Source organism: Scyliorhinus canicula, chromosome 2 (genome assembly GCF_902713615.1).
Source record: "Scyliorhinus canicula chromosome 2, sScyCan1.1, whole genome shotgun sequence".
Taxonomy (NCBI): Eukaryota; Metazoa; Chordata; class Chondrichthyes; order Carcharhiniformes; family Scyliorhinidae; genus Scyliorhinus; species Scyliorhinus canicula.
The window spans coordinates 57,056,654-57,074,160 of record NC_052147.1 but is presented as its reverse complement, the minus strand read 5'-3'; the positions used below and the strand labels follow the sequence as shown (position 1 = coordinate 57,074,160).

The following is a 17,507-nucleotide window of genomic DNA, read 5'->3' as shown; positions in this document are numbered from 1 at the left end:
GAGAGATGGGTCAGACACGTTTGAGAGCCCTGTCGACTAGAGTGGGTGGGATGCCACAATTTCCGGAAGGATGAAGACATGCCAGCATACTGTTTCGGAAAGTCATTGGAAGAATGGTATGGAGTCCTTACAGGATGTTGGGTGTGAAGAGCTGTAGTTGAGGTAGCTGTGGGAGTCATTTGTAATGGATCATAATGGGCAGTCTATCCCCAGAAATTGAAATAGAAAGGTCAAGGAAGGGAAGTATCAGAGATAGACCATGTGAAGGCGATAAGAGGGGTGGAAATTGGAAGCAAAAGTTTTCTTGGTCCAGATGGGGACATGAAGAGGCACCGAAACAGTTGTCGATGCACCAATAATTTGAGGGATGGGGCCGGAGTAGGGCTTGAACAAGGGATGTTCCACATACCCCATGATAGAGACAGGCAAAACTGGGGCCCGTGTGGTACCCGTAGCCACACCTTTTGATTATGAAGAAATGATTCATGTTAAAGGAGAAATTGTTCAGCCAGATGGAGGAGAGTGGTGGTGGATGGGGATTGTTCAGGCCTCTGTTCGAGGAAGTAGCGGTGAGCCCTTGGATCATCCTGGTGGGGAATGGAGGTATAGAGGGATTGGACATCCATGACAAAGAGGAGACTATTGTGGCCGGAGAACTGGAAGTTAATGTGGTGTAGGGTATCGGAAGAATCACTAATGGTAGGTGGGAAGGGACTGGACAAGAGGAGAGAATATGAAGTCAAGATAGGAAGAAATCAGTTTGGTGGGGCACAAACAGGCTTACACAATGGACCCACTGAACAGTCCCGTTTGTGGATTTTGGGGAGGAGGTAGGGAGGGAAGGTCTCCCAGAGGAGATGTGGTCAGTGACCATCTTGGAAATGAGTACAAAGATGTGCAGGTTAGGTGGATTGGCCATGCTAAATGGCCCCTTAGTTTCCAAAAGGTTAGGTGGGTTACTGGATTACGGAGATAGGGTGGAGGCGTAGGTGCTCTTTCCAAGGGCTGGCGCGACCTGATGGGCCGAATGGCCTCCTTCTGCACTGTAAAGTCTACGAATGACTTGATGTTCAGTGGGAAGGGGTCATGGTCCGGTAGGGTGGTGGGGTCGTTTAGCCTCTGCGAGGTAGAGGTCAGTATGCCAGACAACAACCCCTCCCTTTGTTGGTGCGGGTTTGATGACAAAGGCAGGGATTGGACCTCCGAGAGCAGAGTGCAGCAAGTTCAGAAGGTGACAGATTAGAGTGGGTGAGTGGAGCAGAGAAATTGAGATGGTCAATGTCACCCCGACCGTTCTGAATGAAAAGATCAAGAGCACGTAAATGGCCGGAGGGAGGGGTCCAGGTGGTGGGAGAATGCTGGAGATGGGTAAAAGGATCTGTTGAATGGGAGTAGGACTCCTGCCCGAAGAAGGGAGCATGGAGATGAAGGAAGAAGCGTTCAGCGTCTTGTTGAGCCCAAAATTCATTCAACCTCAAAGGAGAAGGTCAGAGGGTATGGTGAATACATGGCAAAGGCTGGGGTTGGAAACGATGGGATCAGAGGGACGGGAAGGGGTGGAGGTTCCTGGATGATTTATACTGTTGGGAATTTTGATAGGACAGACAGACGGCAGAAGCTGTAGTTGTCTCTGCTGCGGGTCTCCACAATATTTAAAGATGGCCTGCAGGCTGATGAAAAGCCCCCCCCCCCCCCCCCCCCCACAAACAAAAAGGGAACCTAGGAGACACAATCACATCCCTCAAAGGTGAGAGGGTCTGCCAGCTTCTCAGTATCTGCTTGATTGGCACAAAATTCAGTCAGTGCTCCCTGAAGTGGCCGAGGCAGGTTGTCCTTGGCTTTCTGGCTCGTTACTGGGGTCACCATTGCCCAAATGAAATACAACCCATGTATTCTGAAACACTATCCTGTTACCTCACTCTCTCTTTATGAAGTGTCCTGCTTGACTTGATTTAGAACAACATTCCTTTTCTCCGTTTACTGTTTTCTCAGCATTCATTCCCCACCCCAGCTAGATTTTCTGCATGTGAGGACTGCTGGGAAAATTTAGTCTGTTGCAGTTGTTGTCTGAAAAACTGGCGAATACATTTCTATTAAACACATGGTCTTACTTCCCTGGTTATATCAGGCAGTGTGTTTGCAGTTAAAATTGTTTATTATGCATAGTCCCATGTGCTATACAGGTGGTGTTAGAAGAAACTTTATGATGAAGGTTGCGAGTCTTTGGGGGGTGGTGAATTTTGGGTGAGATTCTCTATTTCAGAAAGTTGACGCTGGGACTGAATCGGTGGGCTCCTATGACAACTAAATTGCTCCGGTCCTGGAGCAATTCAGGATCCATTAATGGGCTAGTACCGGCGCCACGTGGAACACGAGCGATTCCAATGAAAAGCGATGTCCAATTCGCCGGGGACTGCTACTCGAGAGGCCGACAAGCTGCAGCCGCATGTTAGCACTCCACCTCCACAGACACTCATTTCAGCCAACAAGGTGGGCAGCATGGGGAGTGACATCCAGGTTTGCGGATGCCGAGTTGGAGATCCTGATGGATGCTGTGGAGGAGAGGCGGTCCACCCTGTTCCCTGGGGTGGGATGGAGGCTGCTATCCACCACCGTATACGGACCTGGGCGCAGTGGCATGGGCTATGAGCGCTGTGGATCTTGGGTCTCACTTCCTCTTTCTTCCTCTTCCCTCCCTCCCCAAATCCTGCTTCATGTCCTGTGTCTTGCAGGATCACCTGCCGATGAGGCAGGCCCTTCTGGTGTCCCTCCGACCCGCACGACACTGATTTCTCGTAACATTTATTTCCAAGACCCTCCATCACACAAAGACACTCTCCTCAGTTGGGCATGTTAGTGAAGAGGCTCCTGGAGCACTATCTGGTGAGCACCACACACATGTTGCGGTACATCAGGTGGAGGTAGGAACCCCCGAGGGGGGGGGGGGGCGGACGGTGGGAGGGTGGCGGACGGTGGGAGGGTGGCCCACCCCCAGGGACTAGCTGCCATCCAAATGGGTTGCTGGCTTCTGAAAAGGGCAGTCCCTTCGATAATAAAGATGCAGACACAGAGCTGGGACAACATGAGGGGATGTCAGCAACCATTCGGAACCTGCAGGTGCAGATGGAGGAGTCCAACTGCCTGTAGGGTGACAATGCGTGCTACCCAGGCCAACACTGCATGGGTGGCGTGGGGGGGGGGGGAGGAGAAGAGGGGAGGAGAAGAGGGGAGGGAGAGGGGAGAGAGGGGGGAGGGAGAGGGGGGAGGGAGAGGGGGGAGAGAGAGGGGGAGAGAGAGAGGGGGAGAGAGAGGGGGGAGAGAGAGGGGGGAGAGAGAGGGGGGAGAGAGAGGGGGGAGAGAGAGGGGGAGAGAGAGGGGGGAGAGAGAGGGGGGAGAGAGAGGGGGGAGAGAGAGGGGGGAGAGAGAGGGGGGAGAGAGAGGGGGAGAGAGAGGGGGAGAGAGAGGGGGAGAGAGAGGGGGGAGAGAGAGGGATCGATCAAAGTCGTGGGGCACTCCGTGCGGGCGGTGGCCAACGGCAGAGGACAGGGCTGCCTTGTCGCAGGCAGCTATGTTCCAGGGCCACCTGGACATTGCAGCGGTGCCCCAGAGCTCCTGTTCCGGGTGCATCTGATGTGAGACGGGTAGCACTGCGCCACTTGAGAAACCCGAGCAACGTCCAGGCCTGGTCACCACAGGCGACCCATATCACGGGAATGTGAAGACTGAGCTGGCTGCAGAAGAGGCGGGGGCAGGAAAGAGATTATCGGCTGTTGGAGGTGGGCACAGGCTGGGGCTTTAGGGTCGGACCCTGCGCATTACCACGGTACCCTGCACACCTAGTCCCCACCTCCGCCATCCCAAGGGTTCGATGGAATGGCCAGCTCGCATGCAGGGATCCCCAGGTGGACGGTGGAAAGTGCTACTGTGGACAGGGCTTAGACGTTGTCAAACAACGCGGAGCATCAAGGCTCATCGCAGAACGTGTCGTCATCATCCTCCATTCCCTGGTCCAGATCCGTTACTGTCAGCCCAGGGTCCGCACCCGATAGTGAGGCAGGTAGGAACCACTGAGGAGGTTGCGGGTGGGTGGTCTTGGTAGGGGGGTGGGGTGGGATGATTGTGCCTTCGGCCAGGCACCCTAGTTGGTGAACCTGGAGGCGGTTAGAACATCCTGTGCCTGCCCATCCCCCACATCATCCTCGTCGGACAAGGCCTGGCATTCATCCCCTCCTACAGCATGTTGCCCCTTTGTGCAATGGAGGATGCAGCAGGCCATCACTATGTGGGAGACTCTCCTAGTGCTGTACTGGAGGGCCCTTCCAGAGCAGTCCAGGCACCTTAACTAGATAACTACATCTTCAGGATGCTGATGCACCACTCTATCACGCTGCTGGTTGCTGCGTCGTCGTAGTGGGTCTCCGCGCTGGTCTATGGCTTCTGGATAGACATCACCAGCCATGACCATAGTGGATAATTCCTGCCGCCAAGAAGCCAACCCCTCACGTGGGGTTATTTGGGGGGGGGGGGGGGGGGTCGTCAAGTCTGCCAGGATGAAGACGTTCTGCAGACTGCCCAGGTACAGGGCACAGACATGCATGATGTACAGCTCATGGTCACAAACCAGCTGCACGTTCATCAGGTGGAACCCCTTTGGGTTTGTGAAAAGCAGCCTGTCATAAACTCATACTCATAAGGGACATGCATCTGTCTATCACCCCTGGACCTGGGTCATGGCAGCGAAACCCACTGCCTGGACATCCTGGTGGGCTTGGTCCATATTCAGGCTGATGTATTGCGCCAACCTGGCATACTGTGCCTCCATGACGGCACGGATGCATATGTGCACCGAGGTGTGCAAGATCCCAGACAAGTCCTCACTTTATGCCACGGGGTCCTTCCAGGAGCCAAGGTTCAGGGTGACCGTCATCTTGATGGCCACCGTAAGCGGGTGTCCTCCCCCGCACTGTCCCCCTGCTCAGCTGGATTCTGTGACGATCCGGCAGGTCATTCAAATGACTGGCTCTGCTGGTACACAGCTGAGGCGGCTAGGATGAAGGCCGCCATTCCTGGCTGGATTCTGAAGTCCATTGTCTGCAGGGGATGAAAAGCAGAGATGTTAGCATGGTGCGTACCAGTGCCCAACTGCCACAAAGCCCTACCAGCATTGTAGCCGCTGGCCCCACATGGCCCCCCACACCCTTGGCCATTCCACTTGGCACTCTCTCCTGCACTCCGCACCACATTCCTTGCACCGGCACCCGTCCCTGCCGGCAGGGGTACCTACCTAGGCTGGCGGTTTGCTCGCTGGTCCCCGTCTGGTGCCATCCTATACGGGCTACTCTCGGCCTTCCCCTTGGGTGGGCTGCATGATGTCCCACTGGCGGGTGACACCCAATTCTGGGGGATAGTGGGCTGGATGGGGGCACTCATACAGCTAGTGTCACTGTGCGCCATCCCAGGCCACAGTGACGATCAGTGGGATGCGCAGGCTGGCATGGCAGACCATGTCTAGACTCACGCCGACCCCGCGGCCCATCCCCGGTCACCACAGCCCTGGCATATCCTTCCCCCAATCAGCGACCAGCAGCCCACGGTCATGCCTCTGGGAACATGTTCTCCACCTCTCTTCCTCAGCAGCCAGGGCACTGGTTTCCCGATTTATCAGGCGCCCAGTGCCGAACACGCTTTCCGCCTCGCGCGATTCTCCGCCTAATCGTGTTTCGTAATTCCGACATTGCTAGGTTGAGAATCCTGGCCTTTGTGTTTGACAGTCACTTACAATTTAAAGTTCTAGAGAGTTTCACTAATTTAGTTTTATCTTTGAACACTCTGTAGCAGTCTCTCTGAATACTTCTTAAAACCTGAGGAATAAGAATGTTTAAAATACGTGAATTAGATTCTTGCCTAATGGAGGCTTTTGGGGTGCAAAGGGCGCTGAAGCGCATGATAAAAGAGGACAGCGGGTGGCTGAAAATAAGGAATTAAATACACTCCAATGTTTTATAAGTAAGATACTTGAAAATACTTTTGACATTTAAAAATACATGTAAAGGGAATTGTCGTAATGACTTTCAACCGATAAACAAAATGGTGATGGAATTGAAAAACTTTGAAATAGAAAATTGGAGCATTGTGCCACCTGGTGATAAGTTTGTAACTATATTGCATTATGTTAGCATTACAGTGACTGTTTACATTATTCCAATTGTAAATTTTACATAGCTTCATTTTTAAAAGTTGCCATAAGACATTACCAACTATGAAGTTTGAAGTACTTTAGATGGACAGATAGTGCAGATGCATTATTTTTAACATAGTAATCAATCTCCCTGTTGGGTTACATATAAGCGAATGGTGATCGTGTTGGAGTTGAGTGGAAGGTGTAATCTAATCAGAGAACATTGTATATGGACATGGATTGCTTCAATATCTGATGCAACCATCTACAAGTGCCATGACCTCTGACCTTTAAGATAATTGAAAGCATCTGAAGATGGTTGGGCAAAGGGCACTCTGAGGAACTCCTGAAATTATTTTTATAAATGTTTTTTTATTGAGTTTTCATATTTTATATATGACAAATTACAAGTTATTAGAGAGAGAAAAAAAAAGGAAAACACAAAAATTTAACATGAATATTTACAGGTAAGCACCTTCATAACAATAATTGTGGCCGCCCCCTTTAGCCAGCATACATATTTTACATTCCCCAATATGGCCGAGGCACATGTTTATAGGCATTTATTTATAGTTTGGTTTTGGGCCTTGGCTTGCCATCAAACCCCCATACCGAGCCCGTAGCCCCCCCCCCCCCCCCCCCCCCCCCCCCCCCCTCTCCCCCCGGCTACCTTCCCCCTATTCCCGTCCATTTTCCCCTGGTTCTTGGCCACCCGACTATTCTTCCTCATGTACGTTGGCCACAAACAGGTCCCGGAACAGTTGCATGAATGGCTCCCACGTTCTGTGGAAGCCGTCGTCCGACCCTCGGATGGCGAATTTGATTTTCTCCATTTGGAGAGATTCCGAGAGGTCGGACAGCCAGTCTGCAGCTCTGGGTGGTGCTGCTGACCGCCAGCCAAACAGGATTCTACGGCGGGCAATCAGGGAGGCAAAGGCAAGGGCGTCCGCCCTCCTCCCCAGGAATAGATCTGGCTGGTCTGAAACCCCGAAGACTGCCACTATCGGGCATGGCTCCACCCTCACCCCCACCACTTTGGACATAGCCTCGAAGAAGGCTGTCCAGTACTCCACAAGTCTGGGGCAAGACCAGAACATGTGGGCGTGGTTGGCCGGGCCTCTTTGGCACCGCTCACATCTGTCCTCCACCTCCGGGAAGAACCTACTTATACGGTTTCTCGTTAAGTGGGCTCTATGTACCACTTTTAGTTGCGTCAGGCTGAGCCTTGCGCACGTGGAGGTGGAGTTGACCCTATGCAGTGCTTCGCTCCAGAGTCCCCACCCTATCTCCATCCCCAGGTCGTCCTCCCATTTCCTTCTTGTTGCGTCCAGTACGGTGTCGTCCCTATCTACCAGTCGGTCATACATGTCACTACAGTTCCCTTTCTCTAGGATACTTGCGTCCAGTAGGTCTTCCAGTAGTGTCTGTCGTGGCGGTTGTGGGTACGTCCTTGTCTCCTTTCGTAGGAAGTTTTTGAGCTGCAGGTACCGTAGCTCGTTCCCCCAGCTAGCTGAAATTTCTCTGTCAGTTCGTCCAGTGTTGCGATCCTGTCGTCCGTGTATAGGTCCCTGACTGTCAGCGTCCCCCCGTCCTGCCTCCACCTTTTGAAGGTGGCGTCAGTCAGTGCTGGTTTGAACCTATGGTTGTTGCAGATGGGAGTCTTGTCCGACATTTTGTACAGGCCAAATTGCTGCCGCAGTTGGTTCCAGGATTGGAGGGTGGCTGTCACCACTGGGCTGCTGGAGTGTTTTTTGGGTGGGGATGGGAGTGCTGCCGTGGCGAGGGCCCGGAGGGAGGTTCCCATGCAGGAGGCCTCCTCCGCACGCACCCACTCGGCTTCTGGCTCCTGGATCCATCCCCTTACTCGCTCGGCTGTTGCCGCCCAGTGGTAGAATTGTAGATTCGGGAGGGCTAGCCCCCCCCTGGATTTTGTTTTTTGTATGACTTTCTTTGGGATCCTAGCATTTTTACCCCCCCATACGAACGCCATGATATGTTTGTCCAGCGCTTTGAAAAAAGCCTTGGGGATGTAGATCAGAATGGATCTAAACAGGAAAAGGAACCTGGGCAGTACGTTCATTTTGATCGTCTGGACTCTCCCCGCGAGGGAGAGCGGGAGTGTGTTCCATCTTTGCAGGTCCTTTTTAACTTCCTCCGTCAGGCTGGTGAGGTTCCATTTGTGGATCCCTTTCCAGTCGTGGGCTATTTGGATCCCCAGGTAGCGGAATTTATTTCGGGCTTGTTTGAACGGCAGCCCCTTGAACTCCTGAAATTATGGCCTAGGGCTGAGATGATTGGCTTCCAACAACCGCAACTATCTTTGTATGAGGTATGACTCCAACCAGTGAAGTTTCCCTGATTTCCCATTGACTGATTTTGCTAGGGCTCTTTGATGCTACCCTCTGTGCCTTGATGTCAAATACACTTTCACCTCTCCCCTGGAATTCGGCTGTTTTGCCCATGTTTGGGCCAAGGCTGGAATGAAATCTGGAGCTTGAATCACCCTGGCAGAACTGTTCTGTGGATCCCTGCTGCTCTGAGCTCCTGAGTGGGGAACTTGCCCCACAGAGAGGACACAGAGTACATCAGTTATACTAATTGTAATGTATGGGTCAGCATGGTGGTGCAGTGGTTAGCACTGCTATCTCACGGCGCTGAGGTCCCAGGTTCGATCCCAGCTCTGGGATACTGTCCGTGGGCAGTTTGCACAATCTTCCCGTGTTTGCGAGGGTTTCGCCCCACAACCCAAAGATGTGCAGGCTAGGTGGATTGGTCACACTAAATTGCCACTTAATTGGAAAAAATGAATTGGGTACTCTAAATGTATAAAACAAAATACTAATTGTAATGTGATGCTATGGTTTGGTATTTAAATCTTTTGGGGCGGGTTTAGGTCAGTTGGCTAGACAGCTGGTTAGTGATGCAGAGCGAGGCCAGCAGCGCTGGTTCAATTCCCGTACCGACTGAGGTTATTCATGAAAGCCCACCTTCTCGACCTCGTCCCTTGTCTGAGGTGTGGTGATTCTCCAGGTTAAACCACCACCAGTTAGCGCTCCGTCTCAAAGGTAAAGGCAGCCTATGGTCATCTGGCATTATGATGACTTTACCTTTTACCTATTTAAATCTTTATAATTAATCTCCTAAAACCCAGCACGTAATGTTGTTGCAAAATGGCAAGTCTGATTGACTCTATTTTGTGCAGAACTGGTTAATTTAAATGGAATCAACTGGAATCCACAGAATTCACACAGTGCAGAAGGAGGCCATTCGGCCCATCAAGTCTGCACCGACTCTCTGAAGGAGCACCCTTCCTGGGCTGACTCCCCATACTATCCCCGCCTAACCTGGACACCTAAGGGGCAATTTAGTGTGGCCAATCTGAGCACCCGGAGGGAACCCATGCAGACACTGAGAGAACGTGCAAACTCCACAGGAAGTCCATTGTTTGGGAATGACCCTGAAGAGGATACTTGCCAGGACAGTCCAGTCCCACATTTGGATTAATGAAATTAATTTCATTTTGAATCTGACATGGGTTGGGGGAAATAAGCAAATATTGTACAGTACTTCAAAAACAGTCAAACACTCAGTATACTAAATAAGCTGGCATTTGAACCCTGGTCCTAGCTACTACCTTATAAGCTGGTGGAAGTTGCGTTGTGCAGGCTGGTTGTCGTGGTCAGAAGTTGAAAGACTGAATAGACAGATTATAGTCCTGAGCAAATGTGCAACTAATAGGCATGCAACTAAAGCTTAAGAGTTGGAAAAACAGCAGGGTTTCCGAAAAAATTTCAAGCCTGTCCAGGTTTTGAATTTTACGAGCAGACAAGTTAGGAACAGGAGTAGGCCATTCGGCCCCTTGAGCCAGCTCTGACATTCGATAAGATCATGGCTGCTCTGTGGGTAACCTCAACCCCACATTCCCACCTTACCCCAACCACCGTTGATCATGAATCTAACTACCTTTACCTTAAAAATATTAAAGACTGCTTCCACTAGCCTTTTGAGGAAGAGAGTTCCAAAGACTCATACCCTCTGAGAGAGACTCCTAGTTCTACATTCTCCCACAAGAGGAAACATCCTCTCCACATCTGCCCTGTCAAGACCCCATAGGATCTTCTGTTTCAATCAAGTTGGCTCTTGCTCGTCTAAACTCCAGTGGATACTCGCCTAGCCTATCCTACCTTTCCTCATAAGAATGTCATCGCATTCCAGGTATTAGTCTCGTAAGTCTCCTTTGAACTGCTTTTACATACTTTTGGACTAATGGAGCAACTGAAATCTGCATATCAGTAAAAATAGAATACAAATCAATCTGATAGTCATTGAATTCAAGCTGTTGATGTGATGGCAAAAGAACGCCAGGGATTCTGCATGAGGTTGGGGAGGTGTGGGTTAAAGTGAATATGAGTGAGATTGTGGAGTTGGAGGTTAATGTGAATATGTGTGGCAAGATCGGTGTAGCAAAACTTAGAGGGAGCTTTGAAATTATAAGTGAAAAATAAGTAACTTTCTTGCTCAAGACCCACTAACCAACCATGCAGGGTTTGTTTACTCTGATTCGATTGACTGCGGAGAACACAAATGTATGATAATATGTATCGGGACATAAATGGAATTCCAGAAGCAAGCAGCTTGTTTGAAACCATTGAACTGTGCTGATTCATAACCTTATATGTGAATATGATTTTATGCGTCATTAATTTTAAATTCTGGAAAAACGTGGTCTCAAACTTTTGTTTGGAAGAACTCCCATACAAATATTGATTCAGTCTTCAGGACTCCCTGTTCTAGCTTCCGAAAGAGAGTGTTAACATTGTTCAATTTCCCCACCCACTTTCTTTTTGAATAGAAAGCCAATAAACACTTGATAAACGCTCTCGCTCTCTCTTTCTCTGGGACCTTTGTGTTATCAAGCGTGGCTGGTTTGTCATTTGGAGCAAAATAGATTTGCGTTTTGATTATTTTTGTTATTTATGCTGTTAATTTTCTGTCCATCTGACCTTCGCCTGTTGGTTGGAAAAAATGTCTGGTAGCTTCAAAGTCAGCATTTTCCAAGCACATGGCCATTGTCCAGTAGATCTTGGTGTCCTCAATGCTGCTCGAGAGAGTGCAATAAGTTAAATGCTCCATCAAAGTTGGCAGACTCGTTACGAGCTACAGTAGTACTCATCCCAAGGTGTGGAAAGGAGAATTGCTTTCAACAGATGGCGTACAAACCACTATTATTGCACTCTTTCCTACAATTGTCCCGTAACTTTTAAACCATTTGATCTAACGAGCTGATCTTTCCTTGTAGATGTGAAGAAAGACTGGTCGGATCATGCCTTGTGGTGGGAGAAGAGAAAAACTTGGCTCCTGAAAACCCACTGGACCTTGGATAAGTATGGTGTTCAAGCTGACGCCAAGCTGATGTTCACACCTCAGCATAAGGTACTTCGCCTCCAGCTGCCCAATATGAAGACTGTGAAGGTGAAAGTCAACTTCTCGGACAGAGTCTTCAAAGCAGTCTCTGACATCACCAAGACATTCAGTGAGTATCAGTGTTATAGCCCCTATTGGTATACTTTCTGTAGTTTTTTTTGGGTAGTAACTCAAGGTATTATATCAATATTTATATTGCTAAGATTAACATTTTACTTCTTATCAACATGGACTGAACAAAAGTTTTATTAGAAAGCTAGCAGTCATTTAGATATATTGGTCAGGTTTTTCATTTGAGAGTAATGGTAAGCCCATTAGTAGTTGCAATGGGGTATATGGGACTTATTGCCGGAATTTTAGTGCTGCACATTGTGTGTGTGTTTGGTTCCCAATGGGATCTGCATTGCATGCCCACGCTTCCAACATGGCCCTTGCTGGGCGCCATATCGGGGAAGCTCAGCACCACCTTCTCGAGGGAAATTAGGAATGGGCAATAAATAGCCAACAATGCCAGAATTCCATCAAAGAAGAAATTGCACAAAACTGGTGTGTTTGGACCATGCACCGGAAATGTACAGAATAGGCGATTGTGACGTCAGATGGGATGAAACTGATTTGATGCCAGCAATGCTATTTGATCTCATTGGGACCACCCCAAACCTTACTACTTAAAGGAATCATCAATCACTCTCAAGTTAGTTGCTGGTTAACTTCTACAAACTGCAACCAATCCAGCAGAAATGCTTGGTGGTTTGCAGAGTTATTTAATGTTGATGAAATTAACAGGAAGTGCCGCATGTGGAGAAGGCCTTGGTTTTGACTCCAAGGTGTCTGGTTAGAGTACCTTATATCAGTCATGGGTTGTGCGGTTTCCCGCCTACCCCGCAGCCTGCAGCATGAAAGGAGGTGCAGCAAAGGCAGCACTGAAGAGAATGGACCCCTTTAAAGAGCAAGGAGAGAATGAGAAGGGCTCTCGGCAAGAAACCTGGTGTCTTCCAGGAGCATTCCTGTTGCCCCATACTAAACCAGGCGGAATGATTGCATTATATGCATTTTACAAAGAAGGTGATCACAGAAACTTGCCCCCTCTCGAAACCACATGTGCAACCTCCAAGCAGGGCAAAAACAGTACTGCCAGTGGCTGAGAAGGTGACCATAGTCATGAATTTTTTCAGATTGCGATCCTTCAAAACTGAAGCAAATAACATATCTCAGTTCACCATGGATGTTGCATTTATAGAGATGACCGGTGATGCCAGAAGTATGCATTGTCGTTGTTGAACAAATAGAAGCAGACGGAACATGCATGTGTCTTTGCCAGGATAGTGGCTTACCCCATGGCGCAGGGTGCTATTGATTGCATAGATGTGGCTTTGCAGGAACCATGTCTAAATGCTGAGACATACCCTAACCGCAAAGGTCATCACATGCTGAACGTGTACTTGGTGTATGATCAACACATCACGCTGGAGAATGCCCACTATCATAGCAGCTATTGTGATGCTTTCTTTCTGCATCAGTCTGCTGTCCACTCTGTATTTGAGCCACTTTGTCAAACCAGAGGGTGTGTGCTGGGCGACTAGAACTATCCACTTTACACCTGGCTGAGGACTCTGCTGCACAACTTAACCACACGTGGTCAGCATGTATAATGAGAGCCATAGAGCCATGTTTAATATTATGATCCTGGACCAGACCCCAACAGTTGGTAGGGTACCGGACAGAAACCCCAATATTTAAATTGTGAAGAAAGGATACTTTGCTCCAGGTGTGATTCCACGCACAAATAGGTATATGGTATATTAAAACAAATCTTATTATTGAGTTTAACATCATAAATGGACTGTATGGTGGCATAATGGTTAGCACTATGGCTTCACAGCGCCAAGGTCCGATTTGACCCTGCTTGGGTCACTGTCTGTGCGGAGTCTGCACGTTCTCCCTGTGTATGTGTGGGTTTCCTCTGGGTACTCCGATTTCCTCTCACAAGTTCCGAAAGATGTGCTATTAGGTGAATTGGACATTCTGAATTCTCCCTCTGTGTATTCGAACAGGTGCCGGAATCTGACAACTAGGGGCTTTTCACAGTAACTTCAAATAGGCTTACACAAGATGTAAGCCTACTTGTGACGATAAAGATTTTTTTTTTAAATAAAGAAAAAAGCTTACAATTACCAGTTAAACAATGCTCAACAATAAAATGAAATGCTAAGTCTGCTATATTTTATCTCCACTTGAGCAAAACACTTCTCTGGTCAAAATCTACTTTTAAATACAGCCAACCAACCAAGGAATACTTGCTTTAAGGAGATGTCTTTGAGAGAGGGAGAGATCCTTCAGGAACCAGCTTGCAGATTATTGTCTGTGTCAGACCACTGTTCAACCTGCCAACCGTTTCAGAAACTGCTGTCCTGTGCACAGGCAAAATATTTTTTATCTAAACTGTTTGAGAGAAGCTGCTGGTCTGTTCACATTCAATCCCAATCTAAAACTGAACTCAACACTTGTCTGTTTCAGCCATTGGCTCCTTCCATTAACTGAATCTTACGACTAAAGGCAAATGCAACGTCTCTAATTATCTACTCCCCATGGAAACTGTCTTTGATATAAACAAAATTCCATTAGCCCAACGTCAGGTAAACAATATACATAGTTAGAATGAATGATGATGAAAGCATTGCAAAAAAAAAAAATGAAATCATCTCTTTTAGTTACAAAACCTGGCTGTCTTTCAAACTAGGATTTTAAAAAATACTGCAGCAGATGCATGCACACGCTAACCCAAGCTTTTAACCCTTGAAAATCGCTTATTGTCACGAGTAGGCTTCAATGAAGTTACTGTGAAAAGCCCCTAGTCGCCACATTCCGGCGCCTGTCCGGGGAGGCTGGTACGGGAATCGAACCGTGCTGCTGGCCTGCTTGGTCTGCTTTCAAAGGCAGCGATTTAGCCGAGTGAGCTAAACCAACCCTTTAATGCACCAAATATAAACAATACAATATTTGGAATTCCTACGTTCTTCACATTACCATTGAGGTACTTGGGCAGATGTTCTATTGCCTGAACTGCTCTGGAAGAGTCCTGCAGTACTTGGTAGAGTGAACAGGAGAAGGAAGGGAAGAGATAACCAATGCATCCCCATCCCCTTTCTGTCTGGATTGAATGCAGTCCACACTCCTGAGATCTCCTCATTAGAACAGTTAGATACCTTGCCTTCCATCTTACTGATCACCGCAGATTATTGGCCAGAATGCTGAAGTATAAACCATTCAAAACTAAGTTCATCAACCAAGCCACCTAATATTTAATTTTTTTTTAAAACAACTTGTCTCTGGTGCATTCCCTTAATTCCTGTCTTGAGGGTGGCTGGTGGAAAGCTGTTGAATTGAAGTGAGGGCAATTAACTGCAGTTAATCTTTCAGAATGCCTGCAGTCAACTCTGGGTCTAGAAGACCTGACTTCGGACTGTACTACCTTGGCAGTTTGGGTCGGCAGGCTGACCAACCAATGCACTGGTGAAGTGACATTGGTGCAAGGAGTCGAGCAGTCATCCTAAGAGAACACCAGGTCCATTCTCCACAGAACCAATGCCACCTCAGCTGTTGCAATCCTAATAATCTGTTGGAGGATAGATTGCTTGACTGTTGATACCCAGCAAATACTCTTTGATAACTGGCTTTTGCAGCCAAGATGGCAGCAGTCTGAGCCTGCATGACAACCAGCTGAGATTTAATTACCTCAGTCTATGCTTCCACAGTTGCCCTTGGACATAATAATAATCTTTATTGTCACAAGTAGGCTTACATTAACATTGCAATGAAGTTACTATGAAAAGCCCCTAGTCGTCACATTCTGCCGCCTGTTCAGGCACACGGAGGGAGAATTCAGAATGTCCATTACCTAACAGCACGTGTTTCGAGACTAGTGGGAGAAAACAGGAGCACCCGGAAGAAACCCGTGCAGACTCCGCACAGACATCTGCTATAGATCATAGAATCATAGCTTCTGCTGCAGCTATGATCTAAGACGTCCATTGTAAGACAAGATTAGGTCCACATTGGTCACCTTATCCAAACTGGAAAGAATAAGCTACAAGCTCTGTACAAAGCCTGCATGAAATTGGTGCCACACTTCTCCATACTCCTAGGACGGTGACAGCCGACTCAATTGCAGGCTTGCCAATGCACCAAGCATTTATTGTAATACCCATTGACCTTTCCCTGTACATTACCCCATCAATGCACTCATCCTGCAGTAGAAATCACAAATAAACCTATCCTGTTTTCAGGCCTTATCCAATTATTTCCCCAGTAACTTCCAGCAACTGCACATGCATTGTTAAATGCAGAAATCAGGAAATTGCTTTTCAAGGTGCCTTGCTCCTATGAGCTTTGGTATTCTTGAGAAAGTCCTGTGTAACCTTTGCACACTGGTTCACCTTCAATTTAGTCCCTCCAGTTGAAGTAAAGAGTGTTCCTTTGTATCAGGTGCAACTCAATTCTAAATTTTTTCAGCCATATGCGTGAATCAATTGCACCATTGATGCTACACAACTCCTGAAAACCCATTTAACAAGAATGACAGCCTTCATTTTGCCATGGTGGGGAGAGGGGGGTGGAATGGGGATGTACTTCAGTTCGTCAGTAACCTGTATGTAAGAAATATGGAGAGGAGGAACAAATTCAAACACTTTGCTAGTACAGCTTGATTGCAACTCTCAAGTCTACAGATGTGTTAAATACAGTCCTGCACTTAAAAAAACAAGCTGTCAGCAATGCAGAAGGATTAAAACTGCTCGCAGTCAAACTAAATTCTGATATATATGATTTAGGTGTTGTCAAATTTGTTTTTAATTGTACCATTGAAATATAATGTTACCGATGACCTGAATTTACTATAATTTTAAAACTAGCATGATTTAATGGACATGCTTATGATTGCTACCAGCTTTTATGCAATTCGATCAATTGAATCAATCAAAGGTCACAATCAGTGTGCACACCCATGCACCGACAGAGTTGACAACCCTATCCACATCAAGAGCTCTCCGATCTCATTTTGTAACCATTTCTCATCGGTTTTAATAACTTCCTTGAAGTATTCTTTCCTCTTAAATGTTGCAATTAACTGACTTGATGGCCACTTTAAGTGAATTAATTCCATATTTTAATACTTTTTCATAAATTATCTGATGATTATATGCTTTAAACATGGGATAAGGTTCTCAAAGGGAAGTTGCAATGAGATGTCTTTGGGGAAGAATGAAATCTAGAATAGATCCTCCTCTTGAATTACAAGATTGGAAAGAAGTAGATTATTTTAAATCTTATGACCCAGTGAAATGCTGTTTAGAATTTCATATTAGGTGTGCCTAATTAGACATCTTTTAACATCAACTATCTTTACTTGTCTCGCTTTACTGTGTTCCCTCTTTTCTCCCCATTGCTCTTGAAGGTGAATCTGCTGCTCAACCCCGCCCTCCGCCTATAGGATGTTCCTTGAACCTTCCCCCTTTGACCATGATTTTGGTCATTTGCCCCAATTTCTCCGAATGTGGTTCAGGGTCAGTTTTGTTAACGTTCCTGTGAAATGCCTTGGGATCTTTTTTTATTCTGTTAGAAGTGGGCCATTTCCACTAGCTTGCCTTGTTTCAATATCTTGCATTACCTATTGTGCCAGTTTTATTTACATGTCAGCTCTGATAGTGTGGTAGGTTATTCAACTCTGGGAGCTTCAGATGAGCCTCGGTCCTCTTGTTGCCCAACATTCCCATTTGCAATATTCATGGATGTTATTGAATAGCAAACTGGAAAGGTGTCCTGCTAATATTTCCACCATCTAAGGGTGCTAACAGGAGTTGAGCTGTCCCTTCCTCCACCACATTTGCTGAGATCTTCTAACTCAAGA

The 17,507-nt window shown here is 47.5% G+C and overlaps 1 protein-coding gene across 7 annotated transcripts in view; it reads left to right on the top strand.

The window, feature by feature from the left end:
* LOC119954105 (fermitin family homolog 2) overlaps positions 1-17,507 on the top strand; it is a 168,522-nt gene that overhangs the window by 57,020 nt on the left and 93,995 nt on the right. For all 7 annotated transcript variants that reach the window (XM_038779006.1, XM_038779049.1, XM_038779032.1 and 4 more), the window contains exon 3: positions 11,478-11,711. In XM_038779006.1, the coding sequence (XP_038634934.1) occupies positions 11,478-11,711 (234 nt within the window). The remainder of the gene's footprint in view (positions 1-11,477; positions 11,712-17,507) is intronic.